At 38.4% G+C, this 20,023-nt stretch overlaps 1 protein-coding gene across 9 annotated transcripts in view; it reads right to left on the reverse strand.

The window, feature by feature from the left end:
- The window catches only part of fam135a.S (family with sequence similarity 135 member A S homeolog), a 69,984-nt gene that overhangs the window by 36,594 nt on the left and 13,367 nt on the right, over positions 1–20,023 (reverse strand). For all 9 annotated transcript variants that reach the window (XM_018265510.2, XM_018265507.2, XM_041564693.1 and 6 more), the window contains 3 exons: positions 6,460–6,539; positions 576–712; positions 399–469 (listed from right to left, as the gene is read on the reverse strand). In XM_018265510.2, the coding sequence (XP_018120999.1) occupies positions 399–469; positions 576–712; positions 6,460–6,539 (288 nt within the window). The remainder of the gene's footprint in view (positions 1–398; positions 470–575; positions 713–6,459; positions 6,540–20,023) is intronic.

The following is a 20,023-nucleotide window of genomic DNA, read 5'->3' on the forward strand; positions in this document are numbered from 1 at the left end:
TTTAGAATTACAACAACATGCTGGAATGCGTCTCATGGGTGTGTGTAATGCAGTGCCATGTTCAGAAAGGCGTAATGCAAATATGGTGTTTCACCAACCCTGGTGTTCTCATGTAGAGCAGGACTCTCGTCACCTGGATTGCATCCCATGCAAGTAACCGAGAAATGCTCTGCCTATAGCCCACGTATAAAATATAATATATTCAGGTATGGAATCGATTATTCAGAATGCTTGGGACCTGGGGTTTTTTGGATAAAGGATCATTTTGTATTTGGATCTTTATACCTTAAGTTTACTAGAAAATCATGCAAACATAAAATAAACCCAATAGGCTGGTTTTGCTTCCACACACACTGGGAAAAGTGCACAGAGTTTTCATTGTAATACTGTGTACTTACGAATAATCTGTGTCTGTGAAGTATAAGTCAATGAACATTTGGAAATTCAGTTCATTAAGAGTCTCTTCAATCTGTCAACAGAGTACAAGTATTAAGTCTGGTACAGGGTTTATAGCTAGCAAATAAAATCCTGCAGCTCGTCTCATAGTTTTAAGCATTTGTATAAATAACACTTACCTTCCTTTCATCCAGGAGCATTTTAAATTTGAAGATCATAACATCATTAACTGTAATCTCCTCATTCTTGTAAAGGATTTGAAATAGTTTACTGAAAACTACTGTATCTTGGACTGATGCTGGAAAGGCCAAATCACCTAGACATAGAATATTTCAGACAATTTATAGATAAAACAAAAACTCAACAGAGATGCAAATACAGGTGATGGACACATAAAATGGGATAATATACTTCAATCCAAAATGTCCAGACCTGTACTTTTTTGATTGATACTGTATATAAATTTGTCCATGGACGTGGACTAAGTCTTGGACGGGTTTAGTGCTCCACTCCAATTGTAAAGATATCTATCTATCTATCCATCTATCCATCTATCTATAAAAAACATTGTGGCTAATGGAACTGCTGTGTTTGGATTGAAGAGCATTTTGCATTATTGACTACTATAATTGAATTGTAGATTCTATACTTCCATAGAAGTCATGCAAGATGATTGTCATATAGAACACAAAAGAATGCAAGAACAAAAGTACCACTGGGCAACATTTATGAAAACACTTTTTAAAAAAAAAAAAAAAAAAAAGCCAGCTGAATTCACGTATATTCAGTCCAAAACTCAGCCTGTCAATGACCTGCAAACCTAAGCTATTATGTAGGATCAACATTATGGTCACCAAGTCATTTTGTTTTTTAAGAAATTGTGCTTAGTCTATCTAGAGGAATGCCTATGCTGACAGTTTTATAGTACAGTATTTCAATTTACAAGCTAAGACCTCACTTATGAGGTTGTTCATGCTGTTGCTAAGGCTAATTCCATGGTTAGATGGCAATATTGTAAACTGCTAAAATTAAAGGTCAAATGAAGAAACAAATTGAAGCTTGAGGCAGACAGCAAGCAGACTAAAGTATTGTAGGGTTTTAGAAGGAAGCAGTAGAAGGAAGAAGGGATGGTAATTAGCTAGACAGGACAGGTCCAGCTTGGCCTGGACTTGACATAGGCCTGTTAGAATGGAAAGGGCAAAAATACAGAAGCCAGTGAAGAGTTGAAGCTGTAAGACCTTGAGTAAATTCGCCAGCACATTGTTAAAGCAGAGAAGGTGCATAAGGTCTAGAGAACAAGTTGTGAGTGGGCACAACAAGAGAATACGGGAAACACTGAAGACGTTAAAGTTACATGATCAAAAGAATTAAGGCAGGACAAAGTGGTATTAGGAAGAATGATCTGGTTTGTGTTAGTAGTGCTAAGAACGTGATGGCTATTAATCTCTACTTATAAGATTGAGGGATTCTGTTGATGATGGGTGCAGAATGTTACTGAATATAGAAAATATGCATTGTGGATAAGGTTATTAAGGGTACAGTAGTACTGTTGCTTGGCCTTTGACAAGGAAGGATATAAACACTGCTATATTTTAATCTGCCTATGTATTTTGAATTCAGCTCACAGTCCCATCAGTTGGTAGCCTCATGCATGGCTATCCAGACCCTCCACCTATGCACTTTTGTGGTTTGGCATGCGAGATGTTTAAACCAATACAGACTGCAGGACTAGTCAACAATCTTTGATCTTTGCTTGGAATGGAGATTCTTTTAAAACTGTAGCAGCTTAATCTGAACCATTTCTCCAAATGAGGGACATGCAGTTTCTTAGACTTTTATTTTAGGACCAATATGTGTTCAAACTGGGGACAACACAACTGTCTCTGCTACTAAATGTTAAAAAAGGAAATGCTATTTTGTTAAAACAGTGTAATGAGGAAGCTTGACATATATACACAATTAGAACATTGTTTAAATACACGCCTATAAATTCACATGCTAGGAGGCTTGATACTATGAGATCAGATATGTGCTGCATACTAAATTGATTTCTATGGTAACAGGCACTCAGACAGTTTCACCATTTCCAAGATGGCAAGGTGCATGTTGAAAAAATAGGCCTCCACAGGTAGCTGTCCTTAAACTGTCCATTGTGCTAAAGAGGCCTCAACAGCTTTTTTCATTTGCCTGATCTCATTTAGCCATATGCCTCTATACCCATAGAGATGGAGAGAAATGCTGAACATAGCCTATTTGTTTTTGTGCTCAGTAGTTTAACCATCACAGTGCATAAAGACACAAAGATAAATGGGATCTGTTACTTCATGCTGTGTGGCTGATCGCTCTGGAAAGAAATGAAAAGTACAACAAGTACAAATTCAAAGGCTCATGGAAACAAACTAAAGTTAATGTTTCCATTACTCTTTTTATGAAGAAAAAGAGATGATCTTAAGACCACAAATAAAATGACTCCTAGAACTGTGGTTACAATTCCACAGAAAGGCCTGCCACACGGATGTAAGGGCATCACTGGAACCCACGACAATTAAGACCATTAAAGCAGAATATGCAAACTGTGGATTAAGTACTAATTCAGGAATGAGTACTCCAAGGAATTCAATATGGAGTGTGTCTGGAGCAACTACAGGGTAGAATGTAGTTTTTGTGGGTTTTGTTCATGAAGTATAATAAAACCCCTTTAATAACTCACTGAAAGCTCTACACACAGAGTGGTGCTGGAATTTTATTGATAGTTACAGGCCCTTCATTTTCCGAAGTCACCCGAAGTTTCCTTATAAGGCAACTTCAGAAAACGAATCGCTGCGTGTTTCATTTTGGCCAGCGGAGGGCAGGGGGAAGGCAGTTCGGGGAGATTGTCGCCCCGAAGAAAAAAAAGACTAATCTCCTCGAATCTGCTTGTGCAAAAAAAAAAAGAAGAATCCTGTCAGAATATAACAAATGATGGTGCTATTATAGTCGCAAGCATTTTGTTGCTTGAGTTTTTTTTTTTTTTTGTTAGATGCCCAGGGCATTGTATACAGAACAAGATCTGAATAGTTCACCACCTCTAATGAATAACTGTCTGCCTTTTAAAAATAACTCAGACCGCTTCAATGTATTTGTTTTCTGTGACATGCAATGGATGCATGGATATTGTGTTATAAGTTTTAACACACACTTGGCGTTTACAAACTGGGGCACTTAAGCTGTCAAACTACAACTCCCTATACCACTGGTAGCTCATCTTAAATAACAAAATTGTGTAAACATACTTTACAATTCCATGAGAAAAAAGTAATCACTCAAAGACTAATTGAAAAATTACATTGAAACTAACTTTACATTAAATCTTGAGGTTATGATTTTAAAATTTTCTGGTAGGTGAGAAATAAAAATTATTACAGCATTTCTTTAGGGAGTTCGTTATCGTGTGTGATAAATATTTGCCAATATTTTTTTTGAACAAGCATGTTTATCCCTAGATAGATCTCCAAATCCTTAGTTAAAAAGGCGCTAATACAAGTATGAGATCCATAAAGTGGAAACCCGTTATCTAGAAAGCTCCATTATAATCAAATTATTAAAATCTTTAGAATTGATTTTATTTTTCTCTGTAATAATAAAACAGTACCTTGTACTTGATCCCAACTAAAGATTAATTAATCCTTATTGGAGGCAGAATACTACTGTTGTTTTTTTTTAAATAGACATGATATGGCGATCCAAATTACAGAGAGGACCGTTATCCAGAAAACCCCAAGTCTGCTGAGCATCCCAGATAACAGATCACATACCAGTACTGATGGAGTAGAATAAAGCTAAGCTTGTCTGCTCTTAGTATGTCCAGTCTAAAAACAAACCATCTCTTGGGGTATAAATTAATGGGCAAACTAATAAATATTATAGTTATACATAGGCTCCAAGAAAACCTATTTAGCAGTTATCTGTAGTGCTATTCTGAATGCTTACAAAAATATGCATGCATTCATGTCACAAGAAGCAAAAATAAAAACATTGCCTTTTATTTAGTCCATGGAATTTCAACCTGCAACAAGCTGTTGCTGTAGTATTTTTTTTTTTTGAACTGTAGTATTAAAAACTAAAGGACGGCAGGCCACTGGTATTTTCCATGCATGGAATATCATGCATAGTACTGCTATCTGTAGAATGGAACACACACAATGTCCTTGTTTCTAGGTGCCATTTATATCTTTTACTAAGGAAACATCTTACATGAATACATTTTTACACATGAAAATGCAAGTACCTTCCATGTTAAGCTTATTTTCAAGGGGGGATTATCGTGATTTTTTTTTTACTAATAAAATTACATTTTAAACTCTTTCCGAGTATTTCCAATTACAAATTCTGCACCATTATTAAAATACTGCTTAAAATATGTCCTTATCCTCTGAAGGCACATTTTCTCTCTCCTCCTGTGCTGGGTTTTACAACTGAATCCTCCCTCCTCTATTATTTGTTTTGTGCCCATGTCAATTTGAAGTCTATCATTCAGTCAAAACTGATTCAATATACTTTTGTCTGCCTGTGCTAAAGATTGCAGCCAGCTCAATTTCGAATTGTCCCATTATGCAGCCCCCTACTTCCTTCTCTGCTCTTTGCCACTTGTAGATGATTTTCTGATTAATTTCCAGTTTGTTTGGCAATCCCTTACAAAACCCTTCCCAGACTTATAGGCATTTATAACATTCCTTCTAAAGGCCTCAGAGAGCTCTTTCAATATAGACACAGTGATATCACACCCTTCAACAACAAATTTATCGATAGAGCACATTTATCTATCAATATTATTGAAGTGAATACCAAATTTCTGTATACGGATATACATTTATTCATATAAGTCAATTGCCACAAGGTGTACTTACCTTTTGCATTACTCTAGTTATTGTTTGTTAATGTTGAGTGTTTCTTATTACTGTTCAAACTTAAGTGAGCAATTATATGATGCCTTTCGTGTATGGGCTATTACTAAAGAATCACATTTTCTATACTTGGCTTTTAACTTCCTTATTCTCCTTTATTTTGCAGCTTTACAGTATGGAAAACTGCTATTTGATTTTGTTAGGTCAGTGAGACTAGCAACAAGGGATTATTTTGCAAACCAAAGAGTTGGAGAGATAAAAATGAATCAAACTTGAGGATAATTAGGCCTTGAATTCTGTGTTCAATGACCACATTGCATTTTAAAGTAAAGTTGGCAATTGCCAATTTGTTAATTACCCCCCCCCCCACCAGTGACACGAATAACTTACCTCTGACATTGGATGACACGCCTCATCTTTAAAAACTGCATTTACTCAGGGTAGTTTCATGCAGGGTAACAAAGACCACCTTCTGAGTCATCCTCTGGGCTAGAATTGCCTTGGCAATTATATAGCACAGAGTCTTCAGAAAAGTTCTGTACTTAACAGACACCAAGCCCAAAATTGCATAAAAGGGGCCTGGGAAGCTGAGGGAAAATGACAGAGGCCTGTCCTCTAGAAACAAGCTAGTGAAAATGTATGTAAACTGTGATGCCAGGTGACGTTTCTTTTACAGGATGCCACATAAAATTAATTATAACATAGCATTATTAATAGAAATAGTAATTAAATATCCAATGTCTAGGGCTTTCAGTGTTTTGAGACCCAACATATGAGATTTTAATACACTACAATGCATTTTAGTAAATCCTGTTTAGAAAATCTAATCTAATCTGATGGTGGATAAAATGGTGGATAAAATCAGCCTGATCTAATAATTAGGTCGCAGCACAGAACCAAAGGAATGGATGAATCAATCCATGACCAAATCTGTCAGATTCCGAAGTTTCCTGAACAGTATCTGATCAGATCAGATATTTTTCAGAGTGGCCAGTATACAGAGGACAATAAGTTGCCAGCTCAGTCAGGAGTGGTAAGTAACAGTCACTTACCAAAGGAACCCATTCCTTGAAGTGCTTCAAATCAAATTTACTGAAACTGTTGTTTTTTTTTTTGTTTTTTTTAATAATAGACTAACTTGGTTATAAGTAGTTTTTTCACATTATGTGCCACAACATACCTGTGATACGTAAAAGGCTTGCTTCAATTCTGTGTGGAATTCTCGGAGGAATCTTCATAGATGCTCGGATTTGATAAAAACTAGAAATAACAAATAATATATATATATAATATAACTATTGATCAAGATATGAAATGGATGTTCCAACAGCAGCCACTCCAAAATGGATTATATATAAAATCAAATGATCATTGCGCAGATCTCTAAAAGCCATTACTCTAAATGATAATATCATAACACTATGAAAACAAATTGTACCTGTACACATGAACTACACTCATAACGTGCCTATAAAGAGATTTTAGTCAGTGTTTCTTCTCAGGGAATTATCAATTTGCTCGCCCCATGCTGAAAGCTTTTTTTATGGCGAGACCAGGGGCGTAACTATAGAGGAAGCAGACCCTGCGGTTGCAGGGGGGCCCAGGAGTGTAGGGGGCCCAGTGAGACCCTAATTAATTAGCAATTTTAATATATCTTGGTAAAATAGGCCAACTTATAAATATTTTGGGGCCCTAAAGTCCAGTAACAACTAGTTACGCCACTGGGCGAGACTGAAGCGAACAGTTTTTTTTTTGTCCTAGATACTCAGTTTGAAGCAATGGTCACATGGTTGTTACAGCTATGTTTCCATAACGATTTCCATCTATACCTTTGGTATGAATATGGAAAACTTTTCTCCAGAAAGGTTATTTTAACAGTATACTTAGGAGAAACCCATCACCGTCTTTTATTGCCCCCATAATGGAAATCCTCTTGTCTCAAATAATGTTACAGATGATGTGTATTATAAAATGAAACACATTCCGTTGCCAAAAAGTTTGTTTGTCAACATTGTCCTTTACTGCAGATAAACCTGAACTTATATACTGCCCTTTCTAGAAGATAAATGGTTAAACCAATTTATTATGCATTGCAAATCGGTGAAACAGTTAAATATTAAAAAAAAAAAAAAACAAGAATTGTTTCTCCGCTAATAAGTTTTATTTTTATCTTAGCTGGTATCAAGTACAATGTACTCTTTTTTTTAACAAAGAAAAAAAGGAAATCATATTGGAAAAATGTAAATCCGATCCCATACTTGCAATACAAATAGAGCAGCCCGGGAGGGGGGGGGGGGGCGACAAATGGTACAAATTTAAGGGATCCCGAAAGAATAATATTTGGTAAAATTTACTGCATGATGGAAAGCGGTCATGTCCAACATGATTGGGCCCTAGAAGAAAAAGTTGGTTTCTAATGGCAGCTCTAAACACAAATAAGTTACGATATAAACTGTATCCCTTTTTCTTATCCCAACATTTTTAAAAAAGTTTTACCTAAGCTCAGATATAAAATAACAGAAGGAAACATGTTTATTTTCACACCACAAAGCTATACACAGATAAAAAAATGCACAGTGAAACCTCGATTTTAAAGGAGGTTTTAACAAAAAAAAAAAAACAAGACACTTTTAACTTTAAATTCACAAAGTCTTTATTAAGAAATAACATACAGATTCTCCGCTTGCTCTCCTTTTTACTAAAGGACAGGGTGACGATCCATCATGCGGCGCTCAATTTTCTCCTCCCTGGCTATCTCCTATAGAAGGCAGCGAGGAGAAATCGAGCACCGCACGATGGATCGTCACCCTGTCACCGTTTTTGAAAATGAGCGCAAGCGGAGAATCGGAAAGTTATTTCTTAATAAAAGCGTCTTGGTGTTTTTTTTCGTTAAGTAGAAACACATTTTTTTTTAAAAATCGTTTATGTTACTGGTCCTTTAAGTACCCTGATTTTAAGTTTTCCTGCATTTTACATTTTTTATTTGTGGTCCCACCAATTTATAATGCATTTCAATGGGTGCATTTCTCTGATTTTAAGTAATGTTTTCCTGGATTTAACATCAAAAATTTGTCCTGATGTACCGAAAAGCAGCTTTTTTTTCCACTATGAATGTTATTATTAGTGAAATAAAGAGGTTTAAAATACTAACCAGATGTATATTTTGCCATGGTTCTGCCTGTAATTGCTCAAGTCCAAATAGGCTGCCTCTTATACAGTCCTGCACCAATCACTTATTTCTTTTAACCCTTTAAATGCCACAGAACGTAGAATCTACGTTCTGTAGCAAAGTAACTTGAAATGCCACAGATCGTAGATTCTACGTTCTGCAGCATTTGCAGATTTGGGAACGGAGGAGCGGCTTGTAAAGCCGCTCGCTCCGTTCCTGCTTGTTCCCCAGCCCCTAGGCAACGAGCCTAGGCGGGGAACAAGTGGCCCCTGGGTCGCGATCGCCCAGGAGCCCCAAGGCAGCAGCAGGCACGTGCAGCATATGTGCCCTGCTGCTGCCTGCACTTTCAGAACGGAGGAGCGGCTTTACAAGCCGCTCGCTCCGTTCTTAGTGTCCCTGGCAGCTTCCCCTTCCCCTAGGCAACGAGCCTAGGCAGGGAAAATGGGCCCCTGGGTCGCGATCGCCCAGGGGTCCCAATGCAGCAGCAGGCACGCAAAATATACATGCTCTGCTGCTGTTTGCCTGCTGCCTGCTTTTTCTGAACGGAGGAGCAGCTAAAAAAGCCGCTCGCTCCGTTCATACTCGTCCCCCAGCCCCTAGGCAACGAGCAGAAGCGGGGAACGAGTGGCCCCTGAGGCGCGATCGCCCAGGGGCCCCAAGGCAGCAGCAGGCACAATGAAATCTAAGTGCCCTGCTGCTGCCTGTCTTCCTAGCCCTACAGCACCGCCCACTCACCAGATCCAGCAATGAAGACGATTCCAGCTCTTCATGCAGCCCTCCTGGACGACCTACAGCCTGCCACCCCAGGTTAGTGCCCCCCCCCCCACAAACACACAAACACATACCTATTGTACTAATACACTTACATTCCCACTTATATTCACACTTACACACACATACATTCAATTTTGGGAGATCAGGGGGGGTCACATATATTCACAGCCCTTACACATGCTTGCACACACTTGCACATGCAAACAACACGCATACAACACACAATTTGCCTGTTGTACACACACATACGCTATTTTGTGTGTTTTTATTTTCTTTTATCGCATCGTCTGTATTTTTGCCTGTAAAAACTGTTTTATTGCCATTGCGAATAGCGTATTTGCTAATTGCACCGCGCAATACCTTTTGTATGTTATTTCGGTGATTATATTGCAATTTCAGTGATATTTGTACATTTTTAGCCATTTTATTGCATGTTTAGCCATTTTATTTCATTTTCAGCTTTGCGTAGGTGTTGTTCGCTTATTTCTATCTGTAAAACCTATTTAGCTATGCTAAAATAATCAAACTTTGATTCTGACCGTTCATTACATTAGGCTAAAAAAAAAAAAGCCATTGATTTTTGTGGTTTTGTTGGATTTTACTGATTTTATACCATTTGGCTCAGTTCTATGTTACTTCGTTTTGCCCATGGAAATTTTGTCTGCTATAGATTCATTTGGGGGTCTCTGTGCGCCACATAGTTTAGTATATCTATACATATTGGGCATCAAAGTGTTCAGTAGACCCCATGCGTTCATATTTAGGATGTTTTATGCTGATACGTTACGAAATGTGGGGCATATAATGGGGTAAAATTCAAGCTTTCTGACGATTTTCAGAAATTTGATAAAAACCGTTATGTTCAGCATTGCTTTGCAGTTTGGCAGTTTGCAGTAGAAACACATATTTACCCATATTGGATTTGTCAGAATGTGTACTTTCTAAAAATATATGGTTTTCTGGGGTCTCTGTACTGTTAGGGGGGTCTAATGTTGCATAATACACACACCAGGTGCTTATATTGCAGCAGCCAGCGCGTCAGCTGTGAAAATGTATATACACTATTGTCATTTGGTGGTCTCTGTGCGCCACATAGTTTGGTATATCTATGCATATTGGGCATCAAAGTGTTCAGTAGACCCCTGGCGTTCATATTTAGGATGTTTTATGCTGATACGTTACGAAATGTGGGGCATATAATGGGGTAAAATTCAAGCTTTGTGACGATTTTCAGAAATTTGATAAAAACAGTTATGTTCAGCATTGCTTTGCAGTTTGGCAGTTTGTAGTAGAAACACTTATTTACCCATATTGGATTCGTCAGAATGTGTACTTTCTGAAAATATATGGTTTTCTGGGGTCTCTGTACTTTTAGGGGGGTCTAATGTCGCATAATACACACACCAGGTGCTTATATTGCAGCAGCCAGCGCGTCAGCCGTGAAAATGTATATACACTATTGTCATTTGGGGGTCTCTGTGCACCACATAGTTTGGTATATCTATGCATATTGGGCATCAAAGTGTTCAGTAGACCTCTGGCGTTCATATTTAGGATGTTTTATGCTGATAAGTTACGAAATGTGGGGCATATAATGGGGTAAAATTCAAGCTTTCTGACGATTTTCAGAAATTTGATAAAAACCGTTATGTTCAGCATTGCTTTGCAGTTTGGCAGTTTGCAGTAGAAACACTTATTTACCCATATTGGATTCGTCAGAATGTGTACTTTTTGAAAATATATGGTTTTCTGGGGTCTCTGTACTGTTAGGGGGGTCTAATGTCGCATAATACACACACCAGGTGCTTATATTGCAGCAGCCAGCGCGTCAGCCGTGAAAATGTATATACACTATTGTCATTTGGGGGTCTCTGTGCGCCACATAGTTTGGTATATCTATGCATATTGGGCATCAAAGTGTTCAGTAGACCCCTGGCGCTCATATTTAGGATGTTTTATGCTGATAAGTTACGAAATGTGGGGCATATAATGGGGTAAAATTCAAGCTTTGTGACGATTTTCAGAAATTTGATAAAAAACGTTATGTTCAGCATTGCTTTGCAGTTTGGCAGTTTGCAGTAGAAACACTTATTTACCCATATTGGATTCGTCAGAATGCGTTCTTTCTGAAAATATATGGTTTTCTGGGGTCTCTGTACTGTTAGGTGGTCTAATGTCGCATAATACACACACCGGGTGGTTATGTTGCAGCAGCCAGCGCGTCAGCCGTGAAAATGTCTATACATATTGTCATTTGGGGGTCTCTGTGCGCCACATAGTTTGGTATATCTATGCACATTGGGCATCAAACTATTTAGTAGATCCCTATGTTTATATTTAGGATGCTTTATGCTGGTAATGATACATGGTCAATACGATGCTGGAAAGTTGAAGCTTTGAGGCAATTTTCAGATATTTCACCAAAACCGCCAAATTTGGCAAAGCCTTGCGACTCAGTAGTTTGGAGCAGAAAGGCATGGGTACCCATTTTAGATTCTGTAGAATGTGTACTTTCCAAATATGTATGGGTTTGGGGGGTAAACATATATTTCTGTGTTTTTACCCCACAAAAATGCAGTCAATGTGTTGATTTTTCATTAGCTGAAGTTACCCACAGGACAATTTGTATGTGCTAACTTCATTTTGGGGCCTCTAAATTCCATATACTTTGGTAAACCTATGCACAGTGGGCACCAAACAGTTTGGAGGACCCCTGGCAATCACAATTTGGGTGCTTTTTTGTGATACCTAATGATATATGGGCGATATGATGCTGGAAAGTTGAAGCATTGAGGCAATTTACAGATATTTCACAAAAACCGTCAATTTTGGGAAAGCGTTGCGACTCAGTAGTTTGGAGCAATAAGGCATGGGTACCCATTTTAGATTCTGTAGAATGTGTACTTTCCAAAAATGTATGGGTTTGGGGGGTAAACATATATTTCTGTGTTTTTTGACCCCACAAAAATGCAGTCAATGTGTTGATCTTTCATTAGCTGAAGTTACCCATAGGACTGTTTGTATGCGCTAACTTCATTTTGGGGCCTCTAAATGCCAGATACTTTGGTAAACCTATGAACAATGGCCACCAAACTGTTCGGAGGAACCCTGGCAATCATATTTAGGGTGCTTTTTCTTGGTGCATAACAATACATGGGTGATATGGTGCTGAGAAGTTGAAGCTTTGAGCCAATTTTCAGATATTTCACCAAAACTGACAATTGTGGGAAAGCCTTGCGACTCAGTAGTTTGGAGCAGAAAGGCATGGGTACCCATTTTAGATTCTGTAGATTGTGTACTTTCCAAAAATATATGGGTTTTGGGGGGTAAACATATATTTCTGTGTTTTTACCCCACAAAAATGCAGTCAATGTGTTGATTTTTCATTAGCTGAAGTTACCCACAGGACTGTTTGTATGCGCTAACTTCATTTTGGGGCCTCTAAATGCCAGATACTTTGGTAAACTTATGAACAATGGCCACCAAAATGTTCAGAGGAACCCTGGCAATCATATTTAGGGTGCTTTTTATTAGTACGTAATGACACATGGGTGATATGGTGCTGGGAAGTTGAAGCTTTGAGGCAATTTTCAGATATTTCACCAAAACCAACAACTTTGGGAAAGCCTTGCGACTCAGTAGTTTGGAGCAATAAGGCATGGGTACCCATTTTAGATTCAGTAGAATTTGTACTTTCCAAAAATGTATGGGTTTGGGGGGTAAACATATATTTCTGTGTTTTTACCCCACAAAAATGCAGTCAATGTGTTGATCTTTCATTAGCTGAAGTTACCCACAGGACTATTTGTATGCGCTAACTTCATTTTGGGGCCTCTAAATGCCAGATACTTTGGTAAACCTATGAACAATGGCCACCAAACTGTTCGGAGGAACCCTGGCAATCATATTTAGGGTGCTTTTTCTTGGTGCATAACGATACATGGGTGATATGGTGCTGAGAAGTTGAAGCTTTGAGGCAATTTTCAGATATTTCACCAAAACCGACAATTGTGGGAAAGCCTTGCGACTCAGTAGTTTGGAGCAGAAAGGCATGGGTACCCATTTTAGATTCTGTGGAATGTGTACTTTCCAAAAATATAGAAATTTTTTCATACTCACCGTAATTTCTATTTCCAAGTCACTTCCATGGCAGCATTCACCAACATGGGTTAATCCCGCCTATCAGGTCACTGGACAGGAAAGAGTTAACGATCGGTATAAATACCTTGCTCCTCCCAGCAATCCTCGTCTAGTAACAAGCTCCAGAAGAAGGGAGGGAAGTTGGTGAATGCTGCCATGGAAGTGACTTGGAAATAGAAATTACGGTGAGTATGAAAAAATTTCTATATTTCCCAAGTCACCCATGGCAGACAATTCACCAACATGGGATTTCCCCAAGCTTAAAGAAGGGAGGGACCATTATCGATCAACCAAAAAACTTTATTTAGCATGAACAACAGATTGCAAAATCTTTCTTCCAAACTTTGCATCTTGAGACAGCATCACATTCAGTCTGTAATGACGAATGAAGGTACAAGAAGATGTCCACCTCGCAGCCTTGCAGATGAGGTCTGGCGGGGCCTTGGCTTCCGCCGCCCAGGAAGTAGCCATGGCTCTTGTAGAGTGAGCCCTCAGGTCCTTAGGAATCTCATTGCCTGTCAACCGATAAGCTAGAGCAATGCAGGAGACAATCCAGCGGCCAATCGTAGATTTAGCTGGTGCCATACCCTTTCTAGGGCCCCTCGGAATCAGGAATAACTTGTCAGATTTTCGCCAATCCTTCGTTCGCGTCAGATAATGCGAAACGGCCCTCACCAAGTCCAAAGTATGCCATTCTCGCTCCTTGTTAGACTTTGGAGACGGGCAGAAAGAAGGTAGTGTAATTTCCAAATCGGCATGAAATTGGGAGATTACTTTTGGAAGAAACTCAAAAGATGGTCTCATAATCACTTTGTCCGGATAGACAACTGTGTCTGGCTCTTTTGCTGACAAAGCAGAAATCTCACCAACCCTGCAAGCTGAGGTAATAGCGACCAGAAACAGGACTTTCAATGTCGCATGCCAGTCCGAGGCTTTCCGCAAAGGCTCAAAAGGTGAAGACATTAAGGCTCGTAAGACAATCGTAAGGTCCCAAGGTGGAACTCTGGATTTCATAAGCATAAATTCAATTACAAAAGCAAGATTCCACTGGAAAGGCACTCACAGTCTGTAGCCGAGTGAACCAACGCTCTCCAACTTCCGGCGAAGTGTACAATCACATCCAGCCAAAACGCCAGCCTTGCACACACTGCCAGCGTCTTCTTATTGCGTCACTTCCTGACGCCGTTTTCCCGCGCGTCAGTCCGGACGCGCGTCACTTCCGGGCGCGCGCGTCCATTTCCGGGCGCGCGTCTTCTTTGAGCGCGCGTCTTCCGCGTGCGTCACTTCCGGCACGCGTCACTCCGTTCGCGTCAACTCAGGCGCGCGTCTTACACGCGCTTCCGCGTCCGTACTCGACGCGCGTCCGCGTCAGTATTGGCGCGTGTGCTCTTCCATGGAACAAAACACTTTACCCAGCCTCGAATCCATCTGAAACGGCTGATCCTCTGGACTGCTTCATCCTCCTCTCTACCTTTAGGAGGGAATTCTTACAGCAGCTCCAGCACACAACCCTGCCCAACGGGTTCTTCTCACCACAACCCGTATAGGGTGCACTTGGAGGCATCAGAGGGGAGAGAGAGAGAGAGAGAGAGACCCACTCTGGTATGGTAAGCTTAGCAGCCTTTTAGCCATCTGTAGCAGCCTGTATCAGTCTGTAGCAGCCTGTCGTGACCTGGACAGGAAAAAAGACGAGGATTGCTGGGAGGAGCAAGGTATTTATACCGATCGTTAACTCTTTCCTGTCCAGTGACCTGATAGGCGGGATTAACCCATGTTGGTGAATTGTCTGCCATGGGTGACTTGGGAAATATATGGGTTTTGGGGGGTAAACATATATTTCTGTGTTTTTACCCCACAAAAATGCAGTCAATGTGTTGATTTTTCATTAGCTGAAGTTACCCACAGGACTGTTTGTATGCGCTAACTTCATTTTGGGGCCTCTAAATGCCAGATACTTTGGTAAACTTATGAACAATGGCCACCAAAATGTTCAGAGGAACCCTGGCAATCATATTTAGGGTGCTTTTTATTAGTACGTAATGACACATGGGTGATATGGTGCTGGGAAGTTGAAGCTTTGAGGCAATTTTCAGATATTTCACCAAAACCGACAACTTTGTGAAAGCCTTGCGACTCAGTAGTTTGGAGCAGAAAGGCATGGGTACCCATTTTAGATTCTGTAGAATGTGTTCTTTCCAAAAATATATGGGTTTGGGGGGTAAACATATATTTCTGTGTTTTTACCCCACAAAAAATGCAGTCAATGTGTTGATTTCTCAGTAGCTGAAGTAAAGTCCTGAACAATTTGGATGTGCTAACTTCATATTGGTGTCTCTAAATGCCAGATACTTTGGTAAACCTATGCATAATGGGTATCAAACTGTTCAGTGGACCCCTGGCAATCATATTTCAGGTGCTTTTTCTTGGTACCTAATATAGTTTGGGATATGCGGAGCAGCAAAATAAAGCCTTTGAAATGATTTTTCAGAATTTTGAATTTTTTTTTGAAAAACCACTATGTTCAGACAAGCTTTTATGTTTAGTAGTTGGGAGTAGAGAGACATAGTTACCCATTTTGTAATCGGCAGAATGTGTACTTTTCAAAAATGTATGGTTTTCTGGGGTAAACCTACGGTTTCAGGATTTTTTGCCTTGGAATCTAAAGCATGCCGTTTTCTGCCTTAGTGCTTTCAAAATTCGGTAATATACTGCCGGGAGTTTTTGAGGTACAGAAGTCCTAAATATCCATAAAACTATACATATCTGGTATTGGCACGTTCGAGAGACATAAGGCTTTCCAAATCAGTTGGATTTTCATCCGTAAAATGAAATATTTTTCTGGTATAAATTGATATACGATGAAAAATGGTAATTTTTCATTTTTTTTTGGTATTTAGCACTATAAATTTTTTTGCACAGGTGGAAATACATGAAAACTCAGGCAGATTTAGAAAGCTCAGTTTCTACCGAAAAAAACAATGTATAGTTTTCCTAGGTAAACTATAGGTTTCCCCTCAGAAAATGCCCCTAAAGTGAGAGAGCACAAAATGCTTAAAAACGGCTGGCATTTCGCGTAACCAAAATGTGAAATTCTGCTGGCACTTAAAGGGTTAAGTTGTGTATGTGACTGACAGAGAAGCCTTGCACATGTAACATTAATGCTGCAATGTTTAACCCTTGTTATTAACACAGTAAATATTGTATCTCAAAGTAAAAAGGACTCCTGTGTTTTCTATCCTTTCAGTACTTAAAGAAAAAATTACTTTAAAGAGATAATGACATCAGAAAATAACCTTTATTATTATCTATCATAACACTGAATGCTATTTATAATTTTGACATAAAAGTATTTGCCTGATGCTTTTCCATTACCTTTCTTACTACCCTGTTCCTCTATGAGGGGGCTGTCATATTTGTGCAGCAGTAGTCTGTTTGCATTAGAAACTCTAACTGACAGGTTAAGAAGGGACAGTAAGGTTGGCAAAACAGTCAGGTTTAGGAACTTCAAGTGACAATTACTTACAAAAGCAGAAGAATCAGCGAAAAACAATCAACATGACCTATAGGTAACTTTTAATTTAGAATAATATTTTTCAGAAAATTTTTCAGAAAATTTTTATATTGTTAGAACACATTTCCATGATTTTACATTTCCCCCCAATTTTACATAATCTTTTCCTGGTCCCCTGAAAAACGTAAAATGGGGGTTCTACTGTACTTTTTTTTTTAGGAATGTTCTAGAAAACATATTAGGGGGTACAACAGTGCAGTGAACCCCTTAATAAATGAGTTTTACTTGATCATGGCTAAACCATTTATAAAAGTATATGTGATCGAACAATGCTAACTAACTGCATTCCTGTCTGATGAATAGTAATTAAAGGTACCACAATGCTACTGTAAGTAAATAACATGTTTAGTTCAGTCTCATACCTATAAATCTATTCAATCCAATCTAAAGTGACCACAAAATAATTTCACAAACAATAGGTAGCATTGCAGAAGCCTTGTTGCTATAGCAAGTTCCACATGGCTTGATGGATTCATTTTTATCCCAACTTTGTTACATGGACTTAAATGAAGTAATGTGTAGCTATTAGAGTCTAATTTACATAACATTTCTACTGTACACTATTTCTCACTATATAGTGAGTGGACACAATCAATTACAGCACTAGCAAATTCAAAAAACCTTTTATCTGAACAATTAATTGGGATATAATTTGATGTAATATTGGTATTTTTTTTTTATCGGAATAATTAATTGAGAAGTAAGTTGAAGTAATTTTGGCAATTCTTAATTGATTCAGGAATCAGTATCTATTAATTGAAACCATTAATGGTCGGCACGGAATTGAGTTTTGAGCACTTTATTAATCAATTAACCTATAATTAGTTGATAGTGAGGGGGTTTACTGCTTTTTTTCTTTGGAATCAAACTCTTATTGGTAATTACACCTCTGTATTATCCGAAAAGTGAGTTCTTTTGTAATTAATAGGGATAACCTGGTCCTTTTTACTGAAGGAAAGTTTATGTTTGGGCCCCTTTCCCTTCAAGAATTGAGCACTGATCCCATCTAAAAAACAAATGCTTTGTAAGGCTACAAATGTATTGTTATTGCTACTTTTTATTAGTCATTTTTTTTATTTATTCTCTCTCCTATTTATATTCCAGTATCTTGTTCAAATCAATGCATGGTTGCTAGGGTAGTTTGGACCCTAGCAACCAGACTGCTAAAATTGCAAACTGAAGAGCTGCTGAATAAAAAAGCTTAATAACCCAAAAACCAGAAATGATAAAAAATTAAAACCAACTGCAAATTGTCTCAGAATATCACTCTATACATCATACTAAAAGTAAACTCAAAGATGAACAACCCCTTTAAAGGAATACTATACCCCCAAAATGAATACTTAAGCAACAGATAGTTTATATCATATAAAGTGGCATATTAAAGAATCTTACCAAACTGGTAAATATATTTAAGTAAATCTTGCCCTTTCACATCTCTTGTCTTGAACCACCATTTCCATGAAGTGTGAAGAAGTGTGGAAGCAAAAGACAGAACTCTGTCTGTTAATTGGCTCATGTGACCTAAGAAGGATAGTTTGTTTGTGTGCACAGTGAATCGCATGATCCCAGGGGGCAGCCTTTATTTTTAAAATGGCAGCTTTCTATTTATGATTACACAATGGCACATACTACTAGAAAAGTATATTATTATGAAAATGGTTTATTTACATGAAGCAGGGTTTTACATATGAGCTGTTTTATGCAATATATTTTTATAGAGACCTACATTGTTTGGGGGGTATAGTTTTCCTTTAAGCACTTGTAACCTCACCACTACTAAATATACTGTAGGTGGAAAATGTGGTAAATCAATTTTAATTAATCTTACACATATACAGGCACTAGCAGTTTGAGATTTTGGCAATGATTAAACTTGTTTTGTAGGAAAGCACCTAATCGGGGTAACGGAGGAAGAGTTGGGTTTACTCAAGTAACAATATTTCCGTTATCTGTGATCATTATGCTTAGTCACAGTTCAGGTTTAAAGGAGAATTCAACTCTACAGTTGAAAAAAACCCTAACCCCCTACCCTACATAGACTCTCCTCCCTCCTCCCACCCCAGCGTAAGTGTTACCCCAGACAAATGCCCGTAACGTTTTACTAAACCCTTAGTGCAGATTCAGGCATCGGAGTTCGCAGCTGCATCTTCTTCTCTTTGGAATGAGAGCGGCGTAGTAGCGCATGCTCAGATGGAGCAATTTTCTGTTTCGTGAAAACTTTGCATGCACCGACGCCCATCAGTTATGATGCCTGAATCTGCACGGAGGGGTAAGTAAAACTGTAGTTACACTTGTCCGGAGTAACACTTGTGCTGGGGGGGTCTATGTAGTGTAGGGTTTTTTTTAACTTTAGGGTTGAATTCTCCTTTAACCTGAGTAAGAATTAAGACTCATGAGTAATGAGCTATGAACCTAAATAGCCACTGAAGATATTTAGGTTCCTTTTTGTCTTTACTTCTTCTTCTTCTTTTTTTTTAATTAAAACCACAAAAAGAGGGTTGTCGACATTCTATCTATATTTATACAATTAACTCTTTCTGCCCTACAAACTGCACCAGCACTACAGTTATGGCTATGGAGCCTTGGTGAAAATTGCAAAGAGCAAACTTGGACCACATCATGTGCTTTTAAAGGATTTGTGAAGGCAATTATGTTCTTTTTAAACTAGGGTTCCTCCCACTGCAGTTCAGCTTTTGCTTAACTGGATGAACATTGTGGTTGATGAATTATCCACTTTTGCCCGGCTAAGTCATCCCAGAGAAAAATGCACAAAAATGTATGTATTTATGTATACAGCTAGAAGGTATTGCCAAGTAATACAGCTACAATATATTATATTTAATTACTATTGACAAAAATACACATACAATATGGACCAACGTTTAAAAATAGAATAACACGTACCAATATATTCTTATTAAAAACATACAGAATAGTCTTTAGTTACTACCATGCTGAACTCCTGTGGAGCCATAACCACCATGAACTTTAGGGAAGACAAGAGCTGTCTTGTAAAAATACTATCCTATACTATTTTTTAATACCTAAAAAGATGATTAAAACAACAGTTATGTTATTTGCGGAGAT

The sequence above is a fragment of the Xenopus laevis genome, chromosome 5S (assembly GCF_017654675.1).
Source record: "Xenopus laevis strain J_2021 chromosome 5S, Xenopus_laevis_v10.1, whole genome shotgun sequence".
In the NCBI taxonomy this organism is placed as follows: domain Eukaryota; kingdom Metazoa; phylum Chordata; class Amphibia; order Anura; family Pipidae; genus Xenopus; species Xenopus laevis.